Source organism: Schistocerca serialis, chromosome 5 (assembly GCF_023864345.2).
Source record: "Schistocerca serialis cubense isolate TAMUIC-IGC-003099 chromosome 5, iqSchSeri2.2, whole genome shotgun sequence".
NCBI lineage: Eukaryota > Metazoa > Arthropoda > Insecta > Orthoptera > Acrididae > Schistocerca > Schistocerca serialis.
Window position 1 is genome coordinate 71,390,901 of NC_064642.1, and position 22,240 is coordinate 71,413,140.

Sequence of the window (22,240 nt, forward strand, 5' to 3'; positions counted from 1 at the left end):
AGTATTTAGCCTGTCTCATACATCTTGCTCATCAGACAGTAGAGTTTTGTCAGGGCTGGCTCTCCCAAGGCTACTCCCGGGACACTGATGCGACTTAGATCTTTCAGTGCTCTGTCAGATTCTTCACGCAGTATCATATCTCCCATTTCATTTTCACCTACATCCTCTTCCATTTCCAAAATATTGCCCTCAAGTACATCGCCTGTATATAGACCCTCTATATACTCCTTCCACCTTTCTGCTTTCCCTTCTTTGCTTAGAACTGGGTTTCCATCTGAGCTCTTGATATTCATACAAGTGGTTCTCTTTTCTCCAAAGGCCTCTAATTTTCCTGTGGGCAGTATCTATCTTACCCCTAGTGATATATGCCTCTACATCCTTACATTTGTCCTCTAGCCAACCCTGCTTAGCCATTTTTCACTTCCTGTCAATCTCAGTTTCGAGATGTTTGTATTCACTTTCGCCTGCTCCATTTACTGCATTTTTATATCTTCTCCTTTCATCAATTAAATTCAATATCTCTTCTGTTACCCAAAGGCTTCTACTAGCCCTCATCTTTTTACCTACTTGATCCTCCGCTGCCTTCACTATTTCATCTCGCAAATCTACCCATTCTTCTTCTACTGTATTTCTTTCCCCTGTTCTTGTCTATCGTTTCCTAATGCTCTCTCTGAAACACTCTACAACCTCTGGTGCTTTCAGTTTGTCCAGGTCCCATCTCCTTAAATTCCCACCTTTTTGCAGTTTCTTCAGTTTTAATATACATCCCCAACTGCCCATGGAAATGCCTTACAATTTAAAACTTCATTCCTAAATGTCGTACCATTATATAATCTATCTGAAACCTTTGAGTGTCTCCAGGCCTCTTCCACATATACAACCTTCTTTCATTATTCTTAACCCCGTGTTAACTATGATTAAGTTTTGCTCTGTGCAAAATTCTACCAGGTGGCTTCCTCTTTCATTCCTTACCCCCATTCCATACTCACGTACTACTTTTCCTTCTCTTCATTTTGCTACTATCGAATTCCAATCCCCCATGACTATTAAATGTTCGTCTCCCTTCACTACCTGAATAATTTCTTTTATCTCATCATACATTTCTTCAATCTCTTCGTCATCTGCGGAGCTAGTTGGCATAAGAACTTTTACTACTGTAGTAGGCGTGAGCTTCGTGTCTATCTTGGCTACAATAATGCATTCACTGTGCTGTTCATATTAGCTTACCTGCGTTCCTATTTTTTTATTCATTATTAAACCTATTCCTGTATTACCCCTATTTGATTTTACATTTATAACCCTGTATTCACCTGACCAGAAGTCTTGTTCCTCCTGCCACCAAACTTCCCTGATTCCCACTATATCTAACTTTAACCTATCCATTTCCCTTTTTAAATTTTCTATTTTGCCCAATTAAGGGACCTGACATTCCACACACTAATCTTTAGAACACCAGTTCTGTTTCCCCTGATAACTACTTCCTCCCGAGTAGTCCCCACCCAGAGATCCGTATGGGGGGAATATTTTATCTCGAATATTTTACCAAAGTGGATGCCATCATCATTTAACCATACAATAAAGCTGCATGCCCTTTGGAAAAATTATGGCTGTAGTTTCTTTTGGTTGACCCTGCAATTACTGAAAAGCTGCTGCCCCTCTTCAGGAACCACACGTTTGTCTGGCCTATGTTTCCAAAACAGCGCGGTTTTCAATCACTAGTGGCTTTTCCATTTCACCTAACATGTTTCCACACAGCAGATAGCAAGTCTTTCCTTGGATATTTTTCTGCTGGTGCACACTTTCACCTCGAATTTCTAGAGATTTTGAAGGCAGGGCGTCATAAAAAAGGTACCATTTCATCGGCAATGACCAGGTCTTACGGGTCATAACTCGCAATTAGGTTACATAGTATTGTCTTTCTTAAAGTTTAGGTTTTCAGACACAATTTTGTACAAAACCGATCTTGAAACTTGTGGAAATTCCAAAGAAAGAGTGGAAATTGTGAATCTTCTGTCCTCACGAATCTTTGTTTCGACTGCAGCCACCAAATCATCAGTGATCACAGGGGGCCGGCCTGAGCGTTCTTCGTCGTGGACGTTTTGACGGCCATTTTTAAACTCTCTAACCCACTGACGCACTTTACCTTCACTCATTGCATTCAAGCCATAAACTTCTGTTAACTGACGATGAATTTCTGCAGCTGATAGGCTTCTCGCGGTCAAAAAACATATCACTGACCGTATCTCAGACGCGGCGGGCGATTCAATAATCGTAAACATTATAACGTAGCACAGCGATGCGTACACGTCAGCTACAGAGCTGCAACTTGCATCAGTGTGAACGGCAAGGATGCCGGCAAGTGGCGTGATGGCTTGTTGCTGCGTCCGCGCGAACTACGGGACTATACGCGCGAACGGCCCTTACTTAAAAAAACAACCCTCGTATAACACGTGCAAAAAAAAAGATCAATATCACATGTGAAAGCTTAGCTTCTGTTGTAGCTTGTTAACCTTAGAGACCAATATTATATGAGAAAACTTAGCTTTTCTTGTAGTTATTCTATGTATATTAATGTTATCCGTTAACTTTTCCTCTTTGATATTTCGCTCAACGTAACCAGTGATTTTGCTATTGGCTGACTATAACACGTGTCCTAAGCTCTGAGTATCTGCTGTCATCGGCTGGCGAGATCACGTGGCATGAGATATGATTGGCATACAAAAGGACATGGCAACCTCTGTTTCAACGCTCTGGAAACTAACACGCTGTGTTTGGTGCAATTTGAATTTATACTTTCATAATACAAAAATATGCAGCGTATATGTTGCTGCAAGTCAAAGATCTACTTCTCTCTCTCTCTCTCTCTCTTCCCCCCCCCCCCCCCCCTTCTCCATTAAAAGTCTTTCCATAACTACTGTCATCCGTCCCCCCCCCCTTTTTTTTTGGGGGGGGGGGGGGTGTTCTAACGAGTGTATAAAAAGTTTTACAGTTCCGAGGAAAAATCTACGGAAAACCTACTGTCACTTAGCATGGAAAAAGTGCATTTTCGCCCAGGAAAAAGCATATTTTTTAAACGGAATATCCGGGATTTTTTTTTTCCTTGTGCCCGTATACACCCTGTAACTGACTGCAGCGGACAGCATGTCCATCCTCCGAGACTACCAAACCAACTCTGATATTACAGCCGAACCACTTCGCCCGCCATCCAAGTTAGGCGCGATCCAAAGATCACCACAGTGGTTTGTCTGCCTTTTCGTTTTTTATTATTCTACTGGTTATTAATACAGGGTGTACATTAAGTCCGGGAACACCTTCAATTATTTATTGCACAAGAACCAAACATTGCACAGATATCAATGCATATGTCGTATTTAAGAGAAACCCTGAAAGTTTTTTCTCATGTATACAACCACAGCGTAGTTTGGTAATTTGCCAATAGTCAGGGCTAGTTGCAAACATGGCAAGTTCAGGTGCATAGCGAGCTTTCTGTTTGTTAAAGTTTGACAAAAACAAGTGTGCTACAGCTGTTCAATAGATGTTTAGAACTAAGTACAGTAAGAAGCAACCAACAAGGAAGGCCATTTACAACTGGCACAACAAATTCGTTACGATGGGTTGCTTGTGCCTGGAAAAAAGAAGTGGATGTCCCAGTGTGAGACATGCTGGGACGGGTATGGCAAGGATTGGATTACCATATTGGCATCTGCCGGGTCACTCAAGATTCGCGTATCAAATGTTTGTAAAAAAACTTTCAGAGTTTCTCTTCAAAATGCAATATGTATGACGTCCATACAATGTTTAATTCTTGTGCAATAAATAATTGAAAGTGTTCCTAGACTTTACGAACACCCTGTACTTGCGAAATAATGGAAACACTTTAATTTGAAATTCAAGAAAATATGCTGTTTAGATTGACTAATATTAACATTAGAAGATTGTATTTTGGCGCGCAACTTGCGAATGCAGCAGCCAATCATAGAGGACCACGATTTAGGTGGTCTTTCTCACGTTATCCATACTGAACAAATCATCTGTCACTGGTACCTCACACCACATTATGTCATCTTGCCACAGCTGCCTTCTCAACTGCTCTAAAAGGAGCTTCTTGTAGGCGAATATGATGGCTGCAAAGCCAGAAATATTACAGTCTCACCAAGGTTTTCACAGGCAGGCACTAACCCCCTAACCTAGTCTGCAAACGTATCTACCGTGGACACCCCCCCCCCCCCCCCCCCGGCACCAGCCACAAAGGAGTGTCCCTTTCATCACCCAAGACTGGAAGAACTGAACCACATCCTTCGCCAGGGTCTAGATTACCTATCATCATACCCTGAAATGAGGGATATTCCACCCGTGATACTTTCCACCCCTCCTAATGCGGTGTTCCATCGCCCATACAACCTCCACAACATCCTAGTCCATCCCTATGCCACTCCCAATCCCAAACCCTTGCCACAAGGATCATATCCCTGAGGAAGACCCAGGTGCAAAACCTGCCCAATCCACCTGCCCAGCAATTCCTATTCCAGTCCTGTTTATCCTACCCATCAGGGGTTGAGCCACCTGTGAAAGCAGCCATGTCATTTACTAGCTCTGTTGCAGTCACTGCACAGCTTTTTTATATTGGTATGACTACCAATCAGCTGTCCTCCAGGATGAACGGCCACTGCCAAACTGTGGCTCAGAGCTAAGTAGACCACCCTGTGGCACAATATGCAGCTCAACAATACACACTTCATTTGATTGGTCACTTCACTACTAGACACATCTGGATCTTTCCTTCCACCACATTTTCTGAACTGCACAGATGGGAGTTATCCTTACAACACATTCTCCATACCTGTAACTAACCTGGCCTTAACCGACGGTAACATACTATCCCCACACCCTCCACCCAACTGTTGCCAACCCTTCCATCTTATCATCTCCCGCCCATTCTCGTCTTCCACCCTGCTTATTTGCAGCACCCTGCCAATGCATCTACCCGTCTTTTCCGGCTCATCTCCTTTTTCCCCGCCCCACAACCTCCTGATGATGCACCTGTTGGCAGTCTGGTATCTGTACACTTCAGACAGCATTTGCCCCCCACACGTACACACTGTCCCTTCCCTGCCCCCCTTCAGATTGCTACTTGTATCACACGTGGTGGTTGCATTCCAGCCTGAGATACTGGAGTTCGCGGGTCATGCCTTCTTTCGGTAAGTAGCAATCTGTCTTTTCCTACATTGTTGAAGTTCCTACCCGATGTGTCCACTGTTTGATTTGCGATAAGGGTAACGTTGACAGATCGAGTACATTCAGAATGTCTTGCCATTCAACACTAGGATGATCCTACCCCAATGCCTGTGAGATTGGAGTGGCTCTAAAGAACAAAGTTCACAAGTGAGGGGCAGGCCACAGGTGTTCTGTGCATACCTGCTGTAAAGTCATTTCAGTTTCTCAACAAACTATTGTTGTATGCCAACTTTTTTAAAAATTTTGTTAGCCTCTGAAGTGGAACAATTTCTCCAAGTATATAACGTGATGCTATATTAGATTTGTTTTTACATGCTGTCATGCCTTGATTTCGGAAAATGGAGCAATATATAAAGCCTGGAAAGTTTAAGAAAGCCCCGTTACTCCTCTTCTAGATGCATAAAATGACTGTAATTTACAAGCTACAAACTTAGTTTCTTTGGGATTCAGCACTACTATATTCAAGTATTCAAAACTTTTAAATGACACACTTTTCTCAGTTTTATAAAATATTAAAGGACTCCCTGATCTTCCTTCACAAAATCTGTATTTAGTCTTGACGCATCAGTGATGCTGGCATTAACTGTTATTGGATTAACTTATATAAAAGTTCAAATAAGTTTCACTCTCAATTTCATAGGTATGCTATAATGCTAGAGTACTGTGAACTATTACCAAGTCAACAAATAACTGATGCATTCAGGACCAACAGTTTCTAAGAAAAGACTCTGTTATATCATTTAACAAGATGTATTCTGCAAGAGAAGCTTGGAAATAGTTGCAGTTAAAATTATCTCCAGGTGCATACGGAAATGAGAATGTGGAGTAGAGCGTATCTGTGAACGCTAAGTGATTGATAGCTTATGAAGCAGGAATCTGTCATCATGCAATCGTATCTAATTCGCGTTTTCTCGGTGAAAATACTATTTTTTAATAAAACATTTTAAATATTCTGCATTCAGCATAAATTATTTTTATTTTATACATATAAGCTGTTATTTACAACAAAATATGGTTTATAAAAATTTGAAATTTCAGTGTAGCAAAAGCAGGAGATCATTGATAGAAACAACCTTTCAATATTATAAAATGTTTCATCTTTTGTGACAGATTATAACAAAACAAAAATTGTCAAGTTTTATAAAAGAAATTTTGTTGCATCACATACAAAATATAAAATAATTTATTTACAAAAATTGCTTTCAGTCAGTGATGGTCATTATGTTACAGTATTAAGATAATTTAAATTGCCCTATACACGTGTAAAACTCTACTACGAATCCCAACATTCCTACATCATAGATGTTGTTCATCTCCAACCCTTCCATCATTTTATTTCTGTGTTCCACACATCACACTGTTTGTACTTGTAGGACACATAAAAAGATAAAAAAGGTAAAATAAGGCAGTTCATGTACAAGCGTGGTATTCAGTCATTATTTTACAGCTACAAAAAGTAAGATTAAAGAATTTATATACAAATGTAAAAAGTCCAGTATGAACACACTTATTCCTGTGTCAAAGAGGAAAAAAATCTCACACTCTTCCTCTTTTTTGCTTCCGAGCTTATCTCATCATCTGACGATAACCTGAAACATATTGAAATTATACATTATAACTGCAACCAACTTGTTTAAATTTCATACATTGTTCCAAATGAGCAGAAAGGTAGAAATAAACCACTGTTAATTTGTTATTTCTTTGTATTTTTCTGGAATCTTAGACAGCAGATCTGTTGAGAGTTATAATTGTTTTTCTTTATTCATATTTTGTTATATGTTGTGCACAATGTTCATCTACATCTACAGTTTTTCATGTATTCTTGTAATAATTACTCTTTAAGCAGAGACTTGGTCATTCATGTTAAGCACGTTGCGTGAAAAAGTTGTCTATTCAACTGCACTCTCTGAAACATTGCTAAAATGGTTACTCATCTTTGAAGTCAGCAGAGTCCACTGCATAAATAACTCCGCAAATGAATTAGCTTGTGAACATCTGAATCTTTATATAGGTGGTGGTTGTTGTTGTTGTGGTCTTCAGTCCTAAGAATGGTTTGATGCAGCTCTCCATGCTAATCTATCCTGTGCAAGCTCCTTCATCTCCCAGTACCTACTGCAACCTACATCCTTCTGAATCTGCTTAGTGTATTCATCTCTTGGTCTCCCTCTATGATTTTTACCCTCCACGCTGCCCTCCAATGCTAAATTTGTGATCCCTTGATGCCTCAGGACATGTCCTACCAACTGATCCCTTCTTCTAGTCAAGTTGTGCCACAAACTCCTCTTCTCCCCAATCCTATTCAATACCTCCTCATTAGTTACGTGATCTACCCACCTGATCTTCAACATTCTTCTGTAGCACCACATTTCGAAAGCTTCTATTCTCTTCTTGTCCAAACTATTTATTGTCCATGTTTCACTTCCATACATGGCTACACTCCATACAAATACTTTCAGAAACGACTTCCTGACACTTAAATCAATACTCGATGTTAACAAATTTCTCTTCTTCAGAAACGCTTTCCTTGCCATTGCCAGTCTTCATTTTATATGTTCTCTACTTCGACCATCATCAGTTATTTTGCTCCCCAAATAGCAAAACTCATTTACTACTTTAAGTGTCTCATTTCCTAATCTAATTCCCTCAGCATCACCCAACTTAATTCGACTAACTTCCATTATCCTTGTTATGCTTTTGTTGACGTTCATCTTATACCCTCCTTTCAAGACACTATCCATTCCGTTCAACTGCTCTTCCAAGTCCTTTGCTGTCTCTGACAGAATTACAATGTCATCGGCGAACCTCAAAGTTTTTATTTCTTCTCCCTGGATTTTAATACCTACTCCAAATTTTTCCTTTGTTTCCTTCACTGCTTGCTCAATATACAGATTGAATAACATCGGGGAGAGGCTACAACCCTGTCTCGCTCCCTTCACAACCACTGCTTCCCTTTCATGCCCCTCGACTCTCATAACTGCCATCTGCTTTCTGTACAAATTGTAAATAGCCTTTCGCTCCCTGTGTTTTACCCCTGCCACCTTTAGAATTTGAAAGAGAGTATTCCAGTCAACATTGTCAAAAGCTTTCTCTAAGTCTACAAATGCTAGAAACGTAGGTTTGCCTTTCCTTAATCTTTCTTCTAAGATAAGTTATAGGGTCAGTATTGTCCCACGTGTTCCATCATTTCTACGGAATCCAAACTGATCTTCCCCGAGGTCAACTTCTACCAGTTTTTACATTCGCCTGTAAAGAATTTGCGTTAGTATCTTGCAGCTGTGACTTATTAAACTGATAGTTCGGTAATTTTCACATCTGTCAACACCTGCTTTCTTTGGGATTGGAATTATTATATTCTTCTTGAAGTCTGAGGGAATTTTGCCTGTCTCATACATCTTGGTCACAAGATGGTAGAGTTTTGTCAGGACTTGCTCTCCCAAGGCCGTCAGTAGTTCTAATGGAATGTTGTCTACTCCCGGGGCCTTGTTTTGACTCAGGTCTTTCAGTGCTCTGTCAAACTCTTCATGCAGTATCATATCTCCCATTTCATCTTCATCTACATCCTCTTCCATTTCCATAATATTGTCCTCAAGTACATTGCCCTTGTATAGACCCTCTATATACTCCTTCCACCTTTCTGCTTTCCCCTCTTTGCTTAGAACTGGGTTTCCATCTGAGCTCTTGATATTCATACAAGTGGCTCTCTTTTCTCCAAAGGTCTCTTTAATTTTCCTGTAGGCTGTATCTATCTTACCCCTAGTGAGATAAGCTTCCACATCCTTACATTTGTCCTCTAGCCATCCCTGCTTAGCCATTTTGCACTTCCTGTCGATCTCATTTTTGAGACGTTTGTATTCCCTTTTGCCTGCTTCGTTTACTGCATTTTTATATTTTCTCCTTTCATCACTTAAATTCAATATTTCTTCTGTTACCCAAGGATTTCTACTAGTCCTCGTCTTTTTACCTATTTGATCGTCTGCTGCCTTCACTACTTCATCCCTCAGAGCTACCCATTCGTCTTCTACTGTATTTCTTTCCCCAATTCCTGTCAATTGTTCCCTTATGCTCTCCCTGAAACTCTGAACAACCTCTGGTTTAGTCAGTTTATCCAGGTCCCATCTCCTTAAATTCCCACCTTTTTACAATTTCTTCAGTTTTAATCTACAGTTCATAACCAATACATTGTGGTCAGAGTCCACATCTGCCCCTGGAAATGTCTTACAATTTAAAACCTGGTTCCTAAATCTCTGTCTCACTATTATATAATCTATCTGATACCTTTTAGTATCTACAGGATTCTTCCATGTATACAACCTTCTTTTATGATTCTTGAACCAAGTGTTAGCTATGATTAAGTTATGCTCTGTGCAAAATTCTAACAGACGGCTTCCTCTTTCATTTCTTAGCCCCAATCCAAATTCACCTACTATGTTTCCTTCTCTCCCTTTTCCTACTACCGAATTCCTGTCACCCATGACTATTAAATTTTGGTCTCCCTTCACTACCTGAATAATTTCTTTTATCTCATCATACATTTCTTCAATTTATTCGTCATGTGCAGAGCTAGTTGGCATATAAACTTGTATTACTGTAGTAAGCATGGGCTTTGTGTCTATCTTGGCCACTATAATACGTTCACTATGCTGTTTGTAGTAGCTTACCCATACTCCTATTTTTTTATCCATTATTAAACCTACTCCTGCATTACCCATATTTGATTTTGTATTTATAACCCGGTAATCACCTGACCAAAAGTCTTGTTCCTCCTGCCACCGAACTTCACTAATTCCCACTATATCTAACTTTAACCTATCCATTTCCCTTTTTAAATTTTCTAACCTACCTGCTCGATTAAGGGATCTGACATTCCACGCTTCGATCTGTAGAATGCCAGTTTTCTTTCTCCTGATAACGACGTCCTCTTGAGTAGTCCCCGCCCAGAGATCCGAATGGAGGACTATTTTACCTCCGGAATGTTTTATCCAAGAGGACACCATCATCATTTAACCATACAGTAAAGCTGCATGCCCTCGGGATAAATTACGGCTGTAGTTTCCCCTTGCTTTCAGCCCTTCGCAGTACCCCAACAGCATGGCCGTTTTGGTTAATGTTACAAGGCCAGATCAGTCAATCATCCAGACTGTTGCCCCTGCAACTACTGAAAAGGCTGCTGCCCCCCTTCAGGAACCACACGTTTGTCTGGCCTCTCAAAAGATACCCCTCCATTGTGGTTGCACCTACGGTACGGGTATCTGTATCGTTGATGCACGCAAGCCTCCCCACCAACGGCAAGGTCCATGGTTCACGGCGGGGGGGTGGGGGGGTGGGGGTGGGGGGGTTATGTGCAAGATACATGGAAGTAGAAAATTGGATACGTAACTATTTGTCATCTTTTATAAAGGAGCACATGCACAGGTCATTAATGCATTGTAAATCAGCAAATAGTCCAAAGTAATGTCAAATAGCAAATTCTTTTCCCTTTTCGTTCGCTTTTGTCCCATATCTGCACAGGTTTGGTGAGATTAATTTTGGATTTGGCATTGTTAGTTTAAGAGGTGGCAGGATGCCCTTCTTGTCTCCATCCCATTTCCACCTCCCCCCTCCCCGCACGGTGGAATACATGCACCCCAACTGTCTACATGTAGCATTATCAATGTAAAAGTGTGTGAATATTTTTTCAAATGTTTGAGAATCATGTAACTGAAGCAGGATATGGGTAACAGTCCAGTATTCACCTCGTCAGATGTAGGAAACCACCAAAAAATCACATCCACACTATCTGGCACATAGGCCCTCGTTAATCCACTGGGCAAATTCAATTTGAGGCGGACATATCTGCCAGAATACTGGAAGAGGTGTAATAACACATGCTGCTCCCCACGTGGGAGTCAGCTGGCAAGTTAATGTCTGTAAATGAAATTCACAGAATTATTTTGTCGCTTGTCAAAGTACAGCCAGAAAAAAATCAGTTAGCTGATTTTAAGTTCATCAACAGAAAATTTTGTCTATTATCATTGAATTCTCCATTCACAAAGGGAACATTTAGCAGAGGAACATCAAAGAAATGTCAGTTGAATCTATTGGTGATTCAAACTACACTTAATATTAGAATCAAAGAAGTTGTGCTCAGTAGCAACTGGACAGGAGGTTAAACCATTAGGAGAAACTGAACAATATGTATTCTTGGACTGAGCAAGGTCTTGAGGTGCAGGTCTTCGTAGATTAGAATGTCAGCAGAAACATAACCGGTAAAATAGCAAACTGCACATCAGCTTGTCAAATGCTTAAACAATCAGAAACATTGTTGCAAAAAATCAGATTCAACAACTGAAGACGTGCATTGAATTTTTTTCAGTTATAAATATTACAGCAGGAAGTCAAACAATAGCCAAGTCAAAGATAGAATAACAACAATATTTACAGCACAGATTACTGCTCAACACATACGATGCGATGAGCTGCAGACAGGATGCGATGAGCCGCAGACAAGCACAATAATAGAGAATGCTGAAAATATTTCAGAAATAGGAAATATTTCAGAAATAGGAAATATTTCAGAAATAGGAAAGATGCACTCACACAAGCACCCAGAGGCAGTGGCTATGTGAGAGGAGTAGTAGTACTAGTAGTAGAAGACATTACTATAGTTAAAGAAAAGAAGAATTAAATTCAGCATCCACATGGAAACCAGGTACCTGATGATACACCCTGTGATGTCTTTAAAGACTGCAACATATCATTTGATTACCACGAAAACTATGCAAGTTGACAAAACTTTAGGCCACCCATCAGATTTGCAGACTATGACATGTATCCAGTGCAATGCATTATTAACACAAGCTTTGGCATGATAGTGGAAACAGAAGACATTTCTATTTCAGATGCCTTAAAGACAAAACATGGTCTAGAACCATGTCTCATGAATACAAACCCTTAATAAGATTGGAAACCAAGTCTCGTAGGACTTCTAAAGAATGCAAAACCTTTAACCTGTCATTGCATATTGCAAGAGGTCTTGAACAAGAGTAAGGATCAGACTAAAATCCAAGTAAAACTTTTGATGTTAAGACAGCATTTCTATACAGCAATCTGCAAGCAACCAGACTCATTCAACGATGATTATACAAATAAAATATGTTACCTAAAAAGAGAAATTTATATGGCCTCCAAAGAAACTGAATGAGAAATTCTAAAATTATCTGATAACATTGGAATCTATATATACTGATGATGATTATGATGTACATTTTATCTGTTTCTATGAAGACAGATACACTGTTATGGCATTGTTTGCTGATGTTGGACTAGTTACCTCAATAATGTTCCTCTAAATGGAGAGCTGATATACCTGCAAATTTGTAATGTTGCCAGAGAAATACGCATATTGACTATTTTCTACTGCTACTCCTTTAATTTCAACTTTGATTAAGTTTGATGTGATGGTCTGTTCTTCAGGAGGAAATCTGCTTGTTTCATCATCATAAACGGCTCTTGTCGACACATTGACTACACCACTGACTCAATAACTGAAGAATTAAGAAGAAAAAAATTCGAGGAATGTTCAGAGTTTATGATCTATACAGACTATAAATTATAGTCCCCATATAAAGCCGTTTATGAAAATCGCCAGTTCTGCTTATTCACGTACCCATTCAGGTGGAAGTGTGCTTCATCTGTAAACCAGACGCAGCCAAAATCAAATCCTTCACTATCAATCATTGTGAGCATGTGATTAGCAAAGGCAACCCTTTGTTGCACAGCTCGTACGGGTATGGCCTGGTGCGTTTGAATTTTGAATGGAAACATGTGTAGACTCTTTCTCAGTATTTTCTGCATGCTGGAACGCTTCAAACCAGTCTCAGATGCATTTTTATGGACGGATGACATTGGATTTCGCTGAATAATTCCAGAAACTGTGGCGATATTTTCAGGCGTAACTGCGGTTTGCTTGCGGCCAACATGCCTCACTAGATCATCAGTTACGCTGCCTGTTCGTTGAAATTTTGCAAAGAGCGTACGAATGGTTTTCGCATCGGTCCTTTTGGAACATTAAATCATACTTGAAAACTTCGCCTTGTTGCCGTAGGACTCTCTTCTAACCTGTGGTACTCTAGCACCAGAAAAACGCGTTTTCAATGGAGTACATGGTTTTAATCTTTTCCTTCGGTACGCTAACCTCCTTTCATGTTTCAATAGTGGAACGGATCGGTCTGGGCTTCGGATCACTATTTATACTAAGCATTACGTATGGCGATTACAGCACCATCTGTTAGCAGCTTTTGTAACTATTATTTCAAACTGCTGTATAAACTTCTTACAGCTTTCACAATAAACATACCGTTTACTGCATTCCTCTATCAATCTTTGTTTTCGAGATATTTAATTTTGAAACCAGGGAGTCCTTTTCTGGACACCCTGTATAAGATTGTCTATCTGCCTCTTTACACAAACTATAGTATCTTCTTGTTAACCACGTTAGAAAGATATGATGGAGTCTACTTCAAATACTACTTCTCCATCTTTAACCAACAGTTATGTGAAAATCTTTTACATCTGGGAAACCTTTATGAGAAACATTATTTGACGACTGACTACGAGAAGGTTAAAGGAAATGTATCACAGAAGTTTGAGTTGTGTAGAAGTTGTAGTAGACAAGACAGACTTGTTAGAACAGAAAAATGCTTTTAGGCAAGTGAGTGGATTATACCCATTACTTTCCATCACCGTGACACATAAGATAATTGTAGGAGTGAAAGTGTGATAGAGAGATGAAAATATGAAAGCAATGGTGGATGGAAATTGAGGAGAGGTATGGAAAAGGCTAAGTGTGTGGGAGCAAGTCTTGGAAAAATAATGATAGAAATTTAATGCAAAGAAGTGTAAAGTGACTGTGAGAATGAGCAAAAAGATGGAGTAGCAATGGTTGTATTAGAAGGCAAGTACTAAAGAAAGTGAAAAGTTTCTAGTGCCTGGGGAGTGTAACAGAACACAGTAGGCAGAATGAAAAAAATATTAAGAAGCCTAGTATGATGCAAAAATTAGTCACTGAAAAGAAAGCAAATGTTATACAAAGCATATTATGTTCAATACTCCCACATGCTGAGACCAAGATTGTCCTGAACAGAGCACAGTATTTATCTTCTTGGGTGGTCATAAAATAGATCTTATGCCTCATCTGCTTAGGACCCTCCCTATTTTATAAGAAGTAGCCATGTATGAAGGAATAAGTGTATACAAGAGATGCACTGTCCACTTAAGAATAATCTTTGTTTAAGGGATCATGCAATTTGCAATATCTCTTGCCGTCAGTCAGTCCATCAAAATCATTACGAGAGTTAGCTGATCCTGACAATGATGATGGAGATGATCACAGAACATTGGAGATTTTACTCTAATGTAACACAGCATAAAGATCTAGAAAATATTACACATCTGAACATGTTACTTCACTGCATTCAAATACATTAATTTTTGTTAGGAAGTGTTCCTGATTAAATATGAATATACACACACTTCAGATGCCCCTACAGGACAACTAATAGTTCAAATGCTTAGCAATCATCACTAACTACAGGGTGTGACAGAACCGACTAAGCAGTTTCTATTGATTACCGCTGGCGCTGTGGTGGGAGTAGGCAGTTGCATGTGGTCTGCCTTTGTTTAGTCGTTGACCCCATTTCAGTAGCCAACATGGTCTGGACCGGTGCACATTGTGATTTTGCCATTCACACTTATTATGAAAACAGAAGATCTGTGATCGCTACACAATGAGCTTTTCGGTGACAGTTCAACATTCCATACAACAATGCAAACACAATTCGGTCCTGGGTACGGCAGTTAGAGGAAACTGGTAGCACACTAACAATAGATACACATGTCCGACGCAGATCCATCAGAATGCCAGAAAATGTGCAGCAGGAGAGAACAGCAGTTCAGCAATCACCACAACATTCTGTTCAACGATATGCTGTTGCATTGGGGATTTCAGACTGCAGTTTGAGAAGGATTCTGCAATGCGATTTGAAGTGCCATCCTTTCAAAATAATGATTTCTCAAGAATTACACCCAGCAGATTACACCAACTATCAAAATCTGTGTGAGAAAATGCTTGCTCAGATCGCTCTGAATGCAGCTTTCTTCAGTAGCGATGAGGCACATTTTCATCTTAGTGGGTGCGTGAATAAGCAAAACTTTCACTACTAAGCTGAAAATAACCCCTGAATTATTCATGAAAGGCCGCAACAATCTGCTAAAGTGACAGTGTGGTGTGCCATATCACAATCTGGCATGACAGGCCCTTACGTTTTTGGAGAAGGAGTGACCAAGACAGTGAATTCCACACGTTAGTTTTCAATATACTAAGATGGTATCTGTCCTTTCGGACATGTACGAAAGAACAGATACCATTGGTGACCATGCAGCTCATTAGAATGAAATTACAATGAAATGAACATTAGCTGCTTACAGGTGTTGACATACGTCAATGGGGACAAATGAAAATGTGTGCCCCGACCGGGACTCGAACCTGGGATCTCCTGCTTTTTGAATGTCGCAAAATTTTCTGCAACCCAGAATGGACGAGATTGTTGAGGAACATGGACTAGAGGACTTGTGGTTCCAACAGGATGGAGCTACTGCCGACACATCTTGAATTTCACTTGATGTTTTAAGAGAAATGTTTCCGGAACGCCTCATCTCTGAGGGGTGATCTCGAGTGGCCTGTGCAGTCACCAGATTTGAGCATTTGTGACTACTTTCCTTGGGGATATCTGAAGGAAAAGGTTTTTCAAAAGCCGCCCTCACATCCTACCGGAGTTAAAAGAGCGGATTACTGATGAAGTGAATGCCATACCCCGCAATGTGTGTGCAAGAGCTGCTTGAAACTTCAGGGATCATCTACAACAATGTATTGATGCTAATGGCCGCCATCTTGAGGACATTATTTTCAAAACTAAATGAAAGTAAAATGGTGTATTGTACTAATTTAGAAAAAAAAAAAAAAAAAACTTTTTCTCTATACATGCAGATTTACTTTTTATTGCTCCTTAAAACTGCTTAGTCGATTCTGCTGTACCCTGTATAAGACTGTCTAACGGTCAATGTTTTATTTTTGGTGGCTCATTCTTTTTATCAGTGTTGCATTTGTGACTTCTCATTGATATAACAAGATAAGATCGTTTCACTTACCGTGACCTCTTTCCACTGCTCACAGTTTCATCCTTCTCATCTGAAGAGTTGGAGAAGTCAAAAAGTAACCTCCTTGGCTATAATAAGAACAAAAATAAAGTCAAATAAATTCTTAGACTTATAATATCTGTTACACATAAACAATTTTAAATCTATGCAAAGAATATTACGTAATCATTCGTGCAGTTTCTTCTTCATTTAGGCTCACATTTAGAAATATGAAACTATTTCAGGCAACTAATACATATAAAACCTATATTGTGACCAATCAACTTCGCAGCTGGCAATTCACTGTAATTGTAAGCATGTCCCAGAAACATTCAGGATCCGGTCACATCAAAAAATTGTACGCATGAAAAGTGCAGACATAGTTCTTGAAGCAAAATAAATTTTGTAATACAAGTGCAACACACTGAAAGCCAGAAACTCTGGAAGTTTATTACTATAAATAAATAAATTAATAAATAGATGAGAGCAATTTGCAGGCTTTTCAATGACTTTCAAAAAGCACTTTGACACAATGAAAGCTGCTGCTGCTGTCTACAGTCTGAAGACTGGTTTGCTGCAGTTCTTCACATTAGTCTATCCTAGAGTTGCCAGATAATCAATTATTAATGGATTCCTTTGTTTTTGGTTTTAATTTTGCCCCTCCATTTTTTTCTTTAACTGGAGTCACTAATTTTCTGTTTAAGTTCTGATAACTTTCTGTTGGGAAAAATTGCCAGGTTTAACATGGCCCATAGAAGAGAAGATATTTTTAGCTTGGAATGTGACTATCTCTGGTCAGAGACTCTTATTTTGTATCAATGTTGGCAACAACTGTAAGCAAAGCAAACTAAGAATGGTTCAAAAGTAGCATCTTTCTGGTACTTGCTTGTAGAGTGTAAGCCTTCTCATCACGATTGACATTGTTTGTACTCTGTGCACACAACTTGCATTGAGTTCAAGCAAACTGCTTGTGGGAGTCGCCAGAAGAACATCTGCGAATGCACAATGAAATGCAGCATTATTCTATGGCATCAACTGCACGGACAATCTGGTTTATTTTTTGATTGTTATTAGTAATTTTTCTACTGACTTAGACTTTTCAGTTGACTGGTGTTCGAGCTTTAGTAAATAAAAAGTTTTTGCCTGACTACTATGTTGTATCTCTTTAGCAGATGGAGATAAGCTGTAGTTGGCTAAAGTGGTGACCCCGTATACTGAATTCCGTTTTAGACGAGCAAATGCAGCACTGTTCAGTATCGTCTACTGCAGAGTCGGCGTGTCTGGGTGATGCACAGAGTACTACAGATTGGTGAGACGCTTTATTGAAACACATTGAAGATTTATGATGTGACACTGAAAACCAGGAAACTTATCTATTGCATCAAGAAACGGTTGTTAGGCAGATAACACTAGCAAGATGAAGATACGTCGACCACAGTTCATTCCTGAGAAACCGGAATTATGTCTTGCAATGATTGATCTGACTTTCCAGTACCATAGCAGTCTACACGAAGAAAGCAAATTTATGATTGCTGTTAGTGCATTTGGCAGTAAAACAGCAACAAACAGTGCAGATATAATACTTCGCCCGCCCACCATGCAGAAGTGTACGCATTTTAAACAGTTCTCTTTGAATGACTACATCGGCGAGTGCAACAACATATCCAACAAGCACTACATGGTGAAAAAGAGAGGAGATAAGTCACCTTCGGAATTTTGGTGGCACCTCTGAAGCTTAGGCGACGACATCAAGTTGCCAGATACGACGCTGCAACATGTATGGCGCGCACAGTTGCCAGAGGCAGTTAGAACAGTTGTGGTGCTTTCTGAGGTGCGCGATTTTCGCTGTTGCTCTCACATGCTGACAAAGTCTATGCCTCATTAGATGCAGGGTGTACGTCGTCTGTGACGTTCGAATGCAGCAGTACAGATGTTCAGGAAGCTGCAGCAATACAGTGCCAATGCCAACAAACATATGTTACTCAACAATTGAGTGAGCTACGAAAACACACTGACAACATGCAGTGACAGGTATTGACATTGCTCGGAGGTAAAGCAACCCCGTAAAAGAAGAGCAAGGAAGATAGCAATGTGTCTAAAAACAATATCTGCTGGTCCCACTGTCACCTCGGAAACAAGACAATGCGATGCACGTCACCCTGCACTCACCCAAATGGCAACAGCAGCTGGTGATAGCTGCCACCGGTTGTGAGTACGAACATCAGCACCTACCACTGCGAGGTGAGAGCGTTGACAGGAAACTACTGGCGAGTAGTCCTTTTTCTTTACCTTCGCTGTCCCACCGATTTTTTGTAACAGATGCTAAATATGGCCATGCTTATCTAATCGACTCAGGCCAGACGTCAGTGCATTTTTTCTGTTAGAAGTTGCGATGTGAAGCTTCGTCCATCTCAACCAAGGCTCACAGCAGCAAACCAGACTTCAATGTGACTTATGGAAAATGCCAGATAGACGTACATCTCTGTTTCCAAGATCGTTTACCATGGACTTACATGATTGCTGATATGTCAAATGTAATATTGGGTGCAGAATTCTTGTTTCATTATGCGGTTGGAGGAAATATCAGCTCATCGAGCATCTGCCGGGGTAAGCAGAGCATTAAAGGCACCCTAGGATGAGGTTCTCTGCCTACGTTCGATGACAGGCAACGCCACATGCACCAAACTGCGAATCTGTGCCATGTGCGCAGACAGTTAAGCACAAAACGGTCCATCACATCAGGACTACACCTGGTCAACCAGTATCTCAGCGCCCGCGGCACATAGTTCCTTATCGTTTCACCGCAGTGAAAGGCAGAATTCGAAGAACTCTTTTGCTCGGGAGTCGTTCGTAGAACTGACAGCCCGTGGTCATCACCACGTCATCTAGTGGAGAAGAAAGACAGGACCTGGAGACCACGTGGAGACACTCAATATCCGTACTATTCCTGATCGCTATCCGATACCACATATTAGGGATTTTACGCCCGCGCTGGCAGGCATTACCACTTTGTGTGTCACTGACTGCCAGAAAGCATATCACCAGATACTGGTAGCACCTGTTGATACACCGAAGACGCCAGTCATGATGCCATTCGGTTTATTTGAATACCTCCCTATGCATTTTGGTTTGAAAAATGTGGCACAAACTTGACAAAAGTTTCTTGGCGAAGTAGTAAGAAGTTTACCGTACTGCTTTGTATATGTCTATGATATCCTTGTCTTTTCGGCATCTGAGAAATTGCACGAACTGCATCTAAAGACCGTTTACCAACGCACTGATGCAGATGGCATTTCGGTCAATGAATCAAAGTGTTTACTTCGATGACATCAGGTGCCATTCTTGGGATACTATGACAGCAGCCAGCATCTGTCCACTGCAAGATGAACTTGCCATTATCGAAGCGATGCCTCCCCCCTTCAATTATCACCAACTACACTGGTTCCTTGGAGGAGTTAATTTCTACAGACAACATCTGCCGAATGGGGCAATCATCCAGGCACCTTTGACATCAGCACTAGCCGGCAAGGATGCAGTGGGCAAACGACCCTTGCAATGGACACCAGAGGTGCTGACGGCATTCAATAAGACCAAGGGGCGTCTATGTCAGGCAATCATGTTGGCACACCTGGTTCCTCAGGCACAACTGGCAATAGTTGCAGATGCCAGCCAGCAAACCACTGGCACAATTCCACATCAGCATGTCGAAGGCCACTAGCAGCCTCTGGGCCGCTTCTCCCGTAAGTTCACATCGTCATAAGTTAAATGTAGCATTTATTATAGGGAATTGCTGGAAATTTATGAAGCTGTCAGACATTTGCGGCCACAAGTGCAAGCCAAGCCATTCAAGGTTTTCACAGACTACAAGCCAATTACTTTCTCTTCAGTAGGAACAAGGATGGCTGTTCACCATGACAATTTAGACAACTTTAATTCATCACACAAATCACAACAGACCTGCAGCATATAAAAGGAGCTGCGAACGTCGTGACAGATTTCCTGTCTCTGTTGGAATCAATTTCTCAGGCTATTGACTACAAGTGAGTTAGCTGCTGCGCAAGAGACAGACCAACAACTTGCGGAATTCCGTTACGACAGTACATCCAGGTTACGCCTGTGGCAGAGTTTGCGAGGCTGGTGTGATTTACCACAAGGAAAATCGAGACCTTTTGTACCTAAGAAATTGTGATGGCAATTATTTGACAGCATCCATGGGTTGGCTCATCCGAAAATAAATGCTAGTGTCCAACTGATGACGGACAGATTCATGTGGCCAAATATCAGGAAGGCCGGCCGTAGCTGCGCAAAAATGTGCTTAGACTGTCAGGGGGCCAAGGGTGGAAGACACATGCACAAAGTGGTAGGAAACATCTCACTTACAATCCTATGTATCACACATGTGCACCTGGACATCGTGGGACCTCTGTTGCTGTCGGGAGGGTACCGTTACCTCCTTACTGCAGTGGAGGCAGTTCCATTATCGGACATTTCTGTGGAAATGGTGGCAGGGGTACTTCTTTCGTCGTGGATCACACGTTTCGGCTGCACTTTACATGTCACCACAAACCAGTGGCGTCAATTCGAATCGACGCTGTTCTCAGAATTGGTTACCCTCTGTGGTTTTCACCATCATCATGCCACGGCTTACCACCCAACAAGCAATGGAATGGTGGAATGCTGGCATAGAATGTTAAAACCCACTTAAATGTGCCACATGCAGACTTGGTCATCAGATTTGTCACTGGTTTTGTTGAGCCTTCGTACAACATTAAAAGCAGATTTAGGAGCATCCACTGCAGTACTGGTTTACGGTGAACCCTTAAGACTGCTGACAGAATTCTTCCACTGATCAAACTGGGCCACAACAGACTGAATTGCCTAATGCACTGCGAGTGAGCATATTGTCAGACTTCACCTAGCTGCTGTCTCGAGACATGGGGCAGTAACTACATTCGTGCACAAAGGTCTACAGTCACGTATACATGTGATGCTATGGACAGACGCTGTCAAGTCAACACTTCAACCCCCATATTCTGGGCCCTACAGAGTTCCCTCTCGGGATGAACATACCATGCATATAGATCAAAATGCGAAGACCCAAGTGGTATCATTGGAACACGTCAAACCTGCACATATGTTACCGACCGAAGAGGATGTACACGCTGAACAAAACGTGTCACCTTCCACACTACTGGACATGGATGGCACAGTCTCGGCACCACAAGAGGAAGCAGTATCGTCACTGCCAGCATCGGAGGCTGAAGAAGTTCAAGCAATGCCTTCAGTACACACAAGAGCTGGATGTCTGGTGACATATAAACACCCCTACATTCCCAGAGCTCTGCCCTACCATTGGGGGTGGGGGTGGGGGCGGCGGCTGTGTGGAAGTCACCAGAAGAACATCTGTGAAAGTACAACGAAACGCAGCATTATTCTGCGGCAATGAGCGCACGGACAATCTGCTTTACTTTTTGATTATTATTAGTATTCTTTGTATTGACAGATTTTTCAGTTGATTACTATTGACTACTATGTTTTATCTTTTTAGCAGATGGAGACAACCTGTAGTTGATTAAGGCTGGATCAAGTTATAGTCTTTAACATGTGGTAATAACAAATGAGTGATAGTGAAAACAATGTTTTAAAGACTCCTCCAAAGAAGAAAGTAAAATCTCATCATCAGTAGATGTATTTGAAGAAATGGGGAAAGTTATTTTCATGGGTAAAACTGGAAGGGGGGAATAAAGATACAAACTGGAAGGGGGGAATAAAAATACAGCATACTGCATGGTGTGCAGAAAGGATTTTAGCCTTGTTCACGGTGGACAGTGAT

The 22,240-nt window shown here is 40.9% G+C and overlaps 1 protein-coding gene across 1 annotated transcript in view; it reads right to left on the reverse strand.

Annotated features, from left to right (window-relative positions):
• Positions 1–6,644: 6,644 nt before the first annotated feature.
• The window catches only part of LOC126481492 (chromosome-associated kinesin KIF4A), a 295,063-nt gene continuing 279,467 nt past the window's right edge, over positions 6,645–22,240 (reverse strand). Inside the window, exons 18-19 of the mRNA XM_050105274.1 lie at positions 16,420–16,496; positions 6,645–6,824 (exon numbers count right to left, since the gene is read on the reverse strand). Of these exons, the coding sequence (XP_049961231.1) occupies positions 6,743–6,824; positions 16,420–16,496 (159 nt within the window). The 3' untranslated portion in view covers positions 6,645–6,742. The remainder of the gene's footprint in view (positions 6,825–16,419; positions 16,497–22,240) is intronic.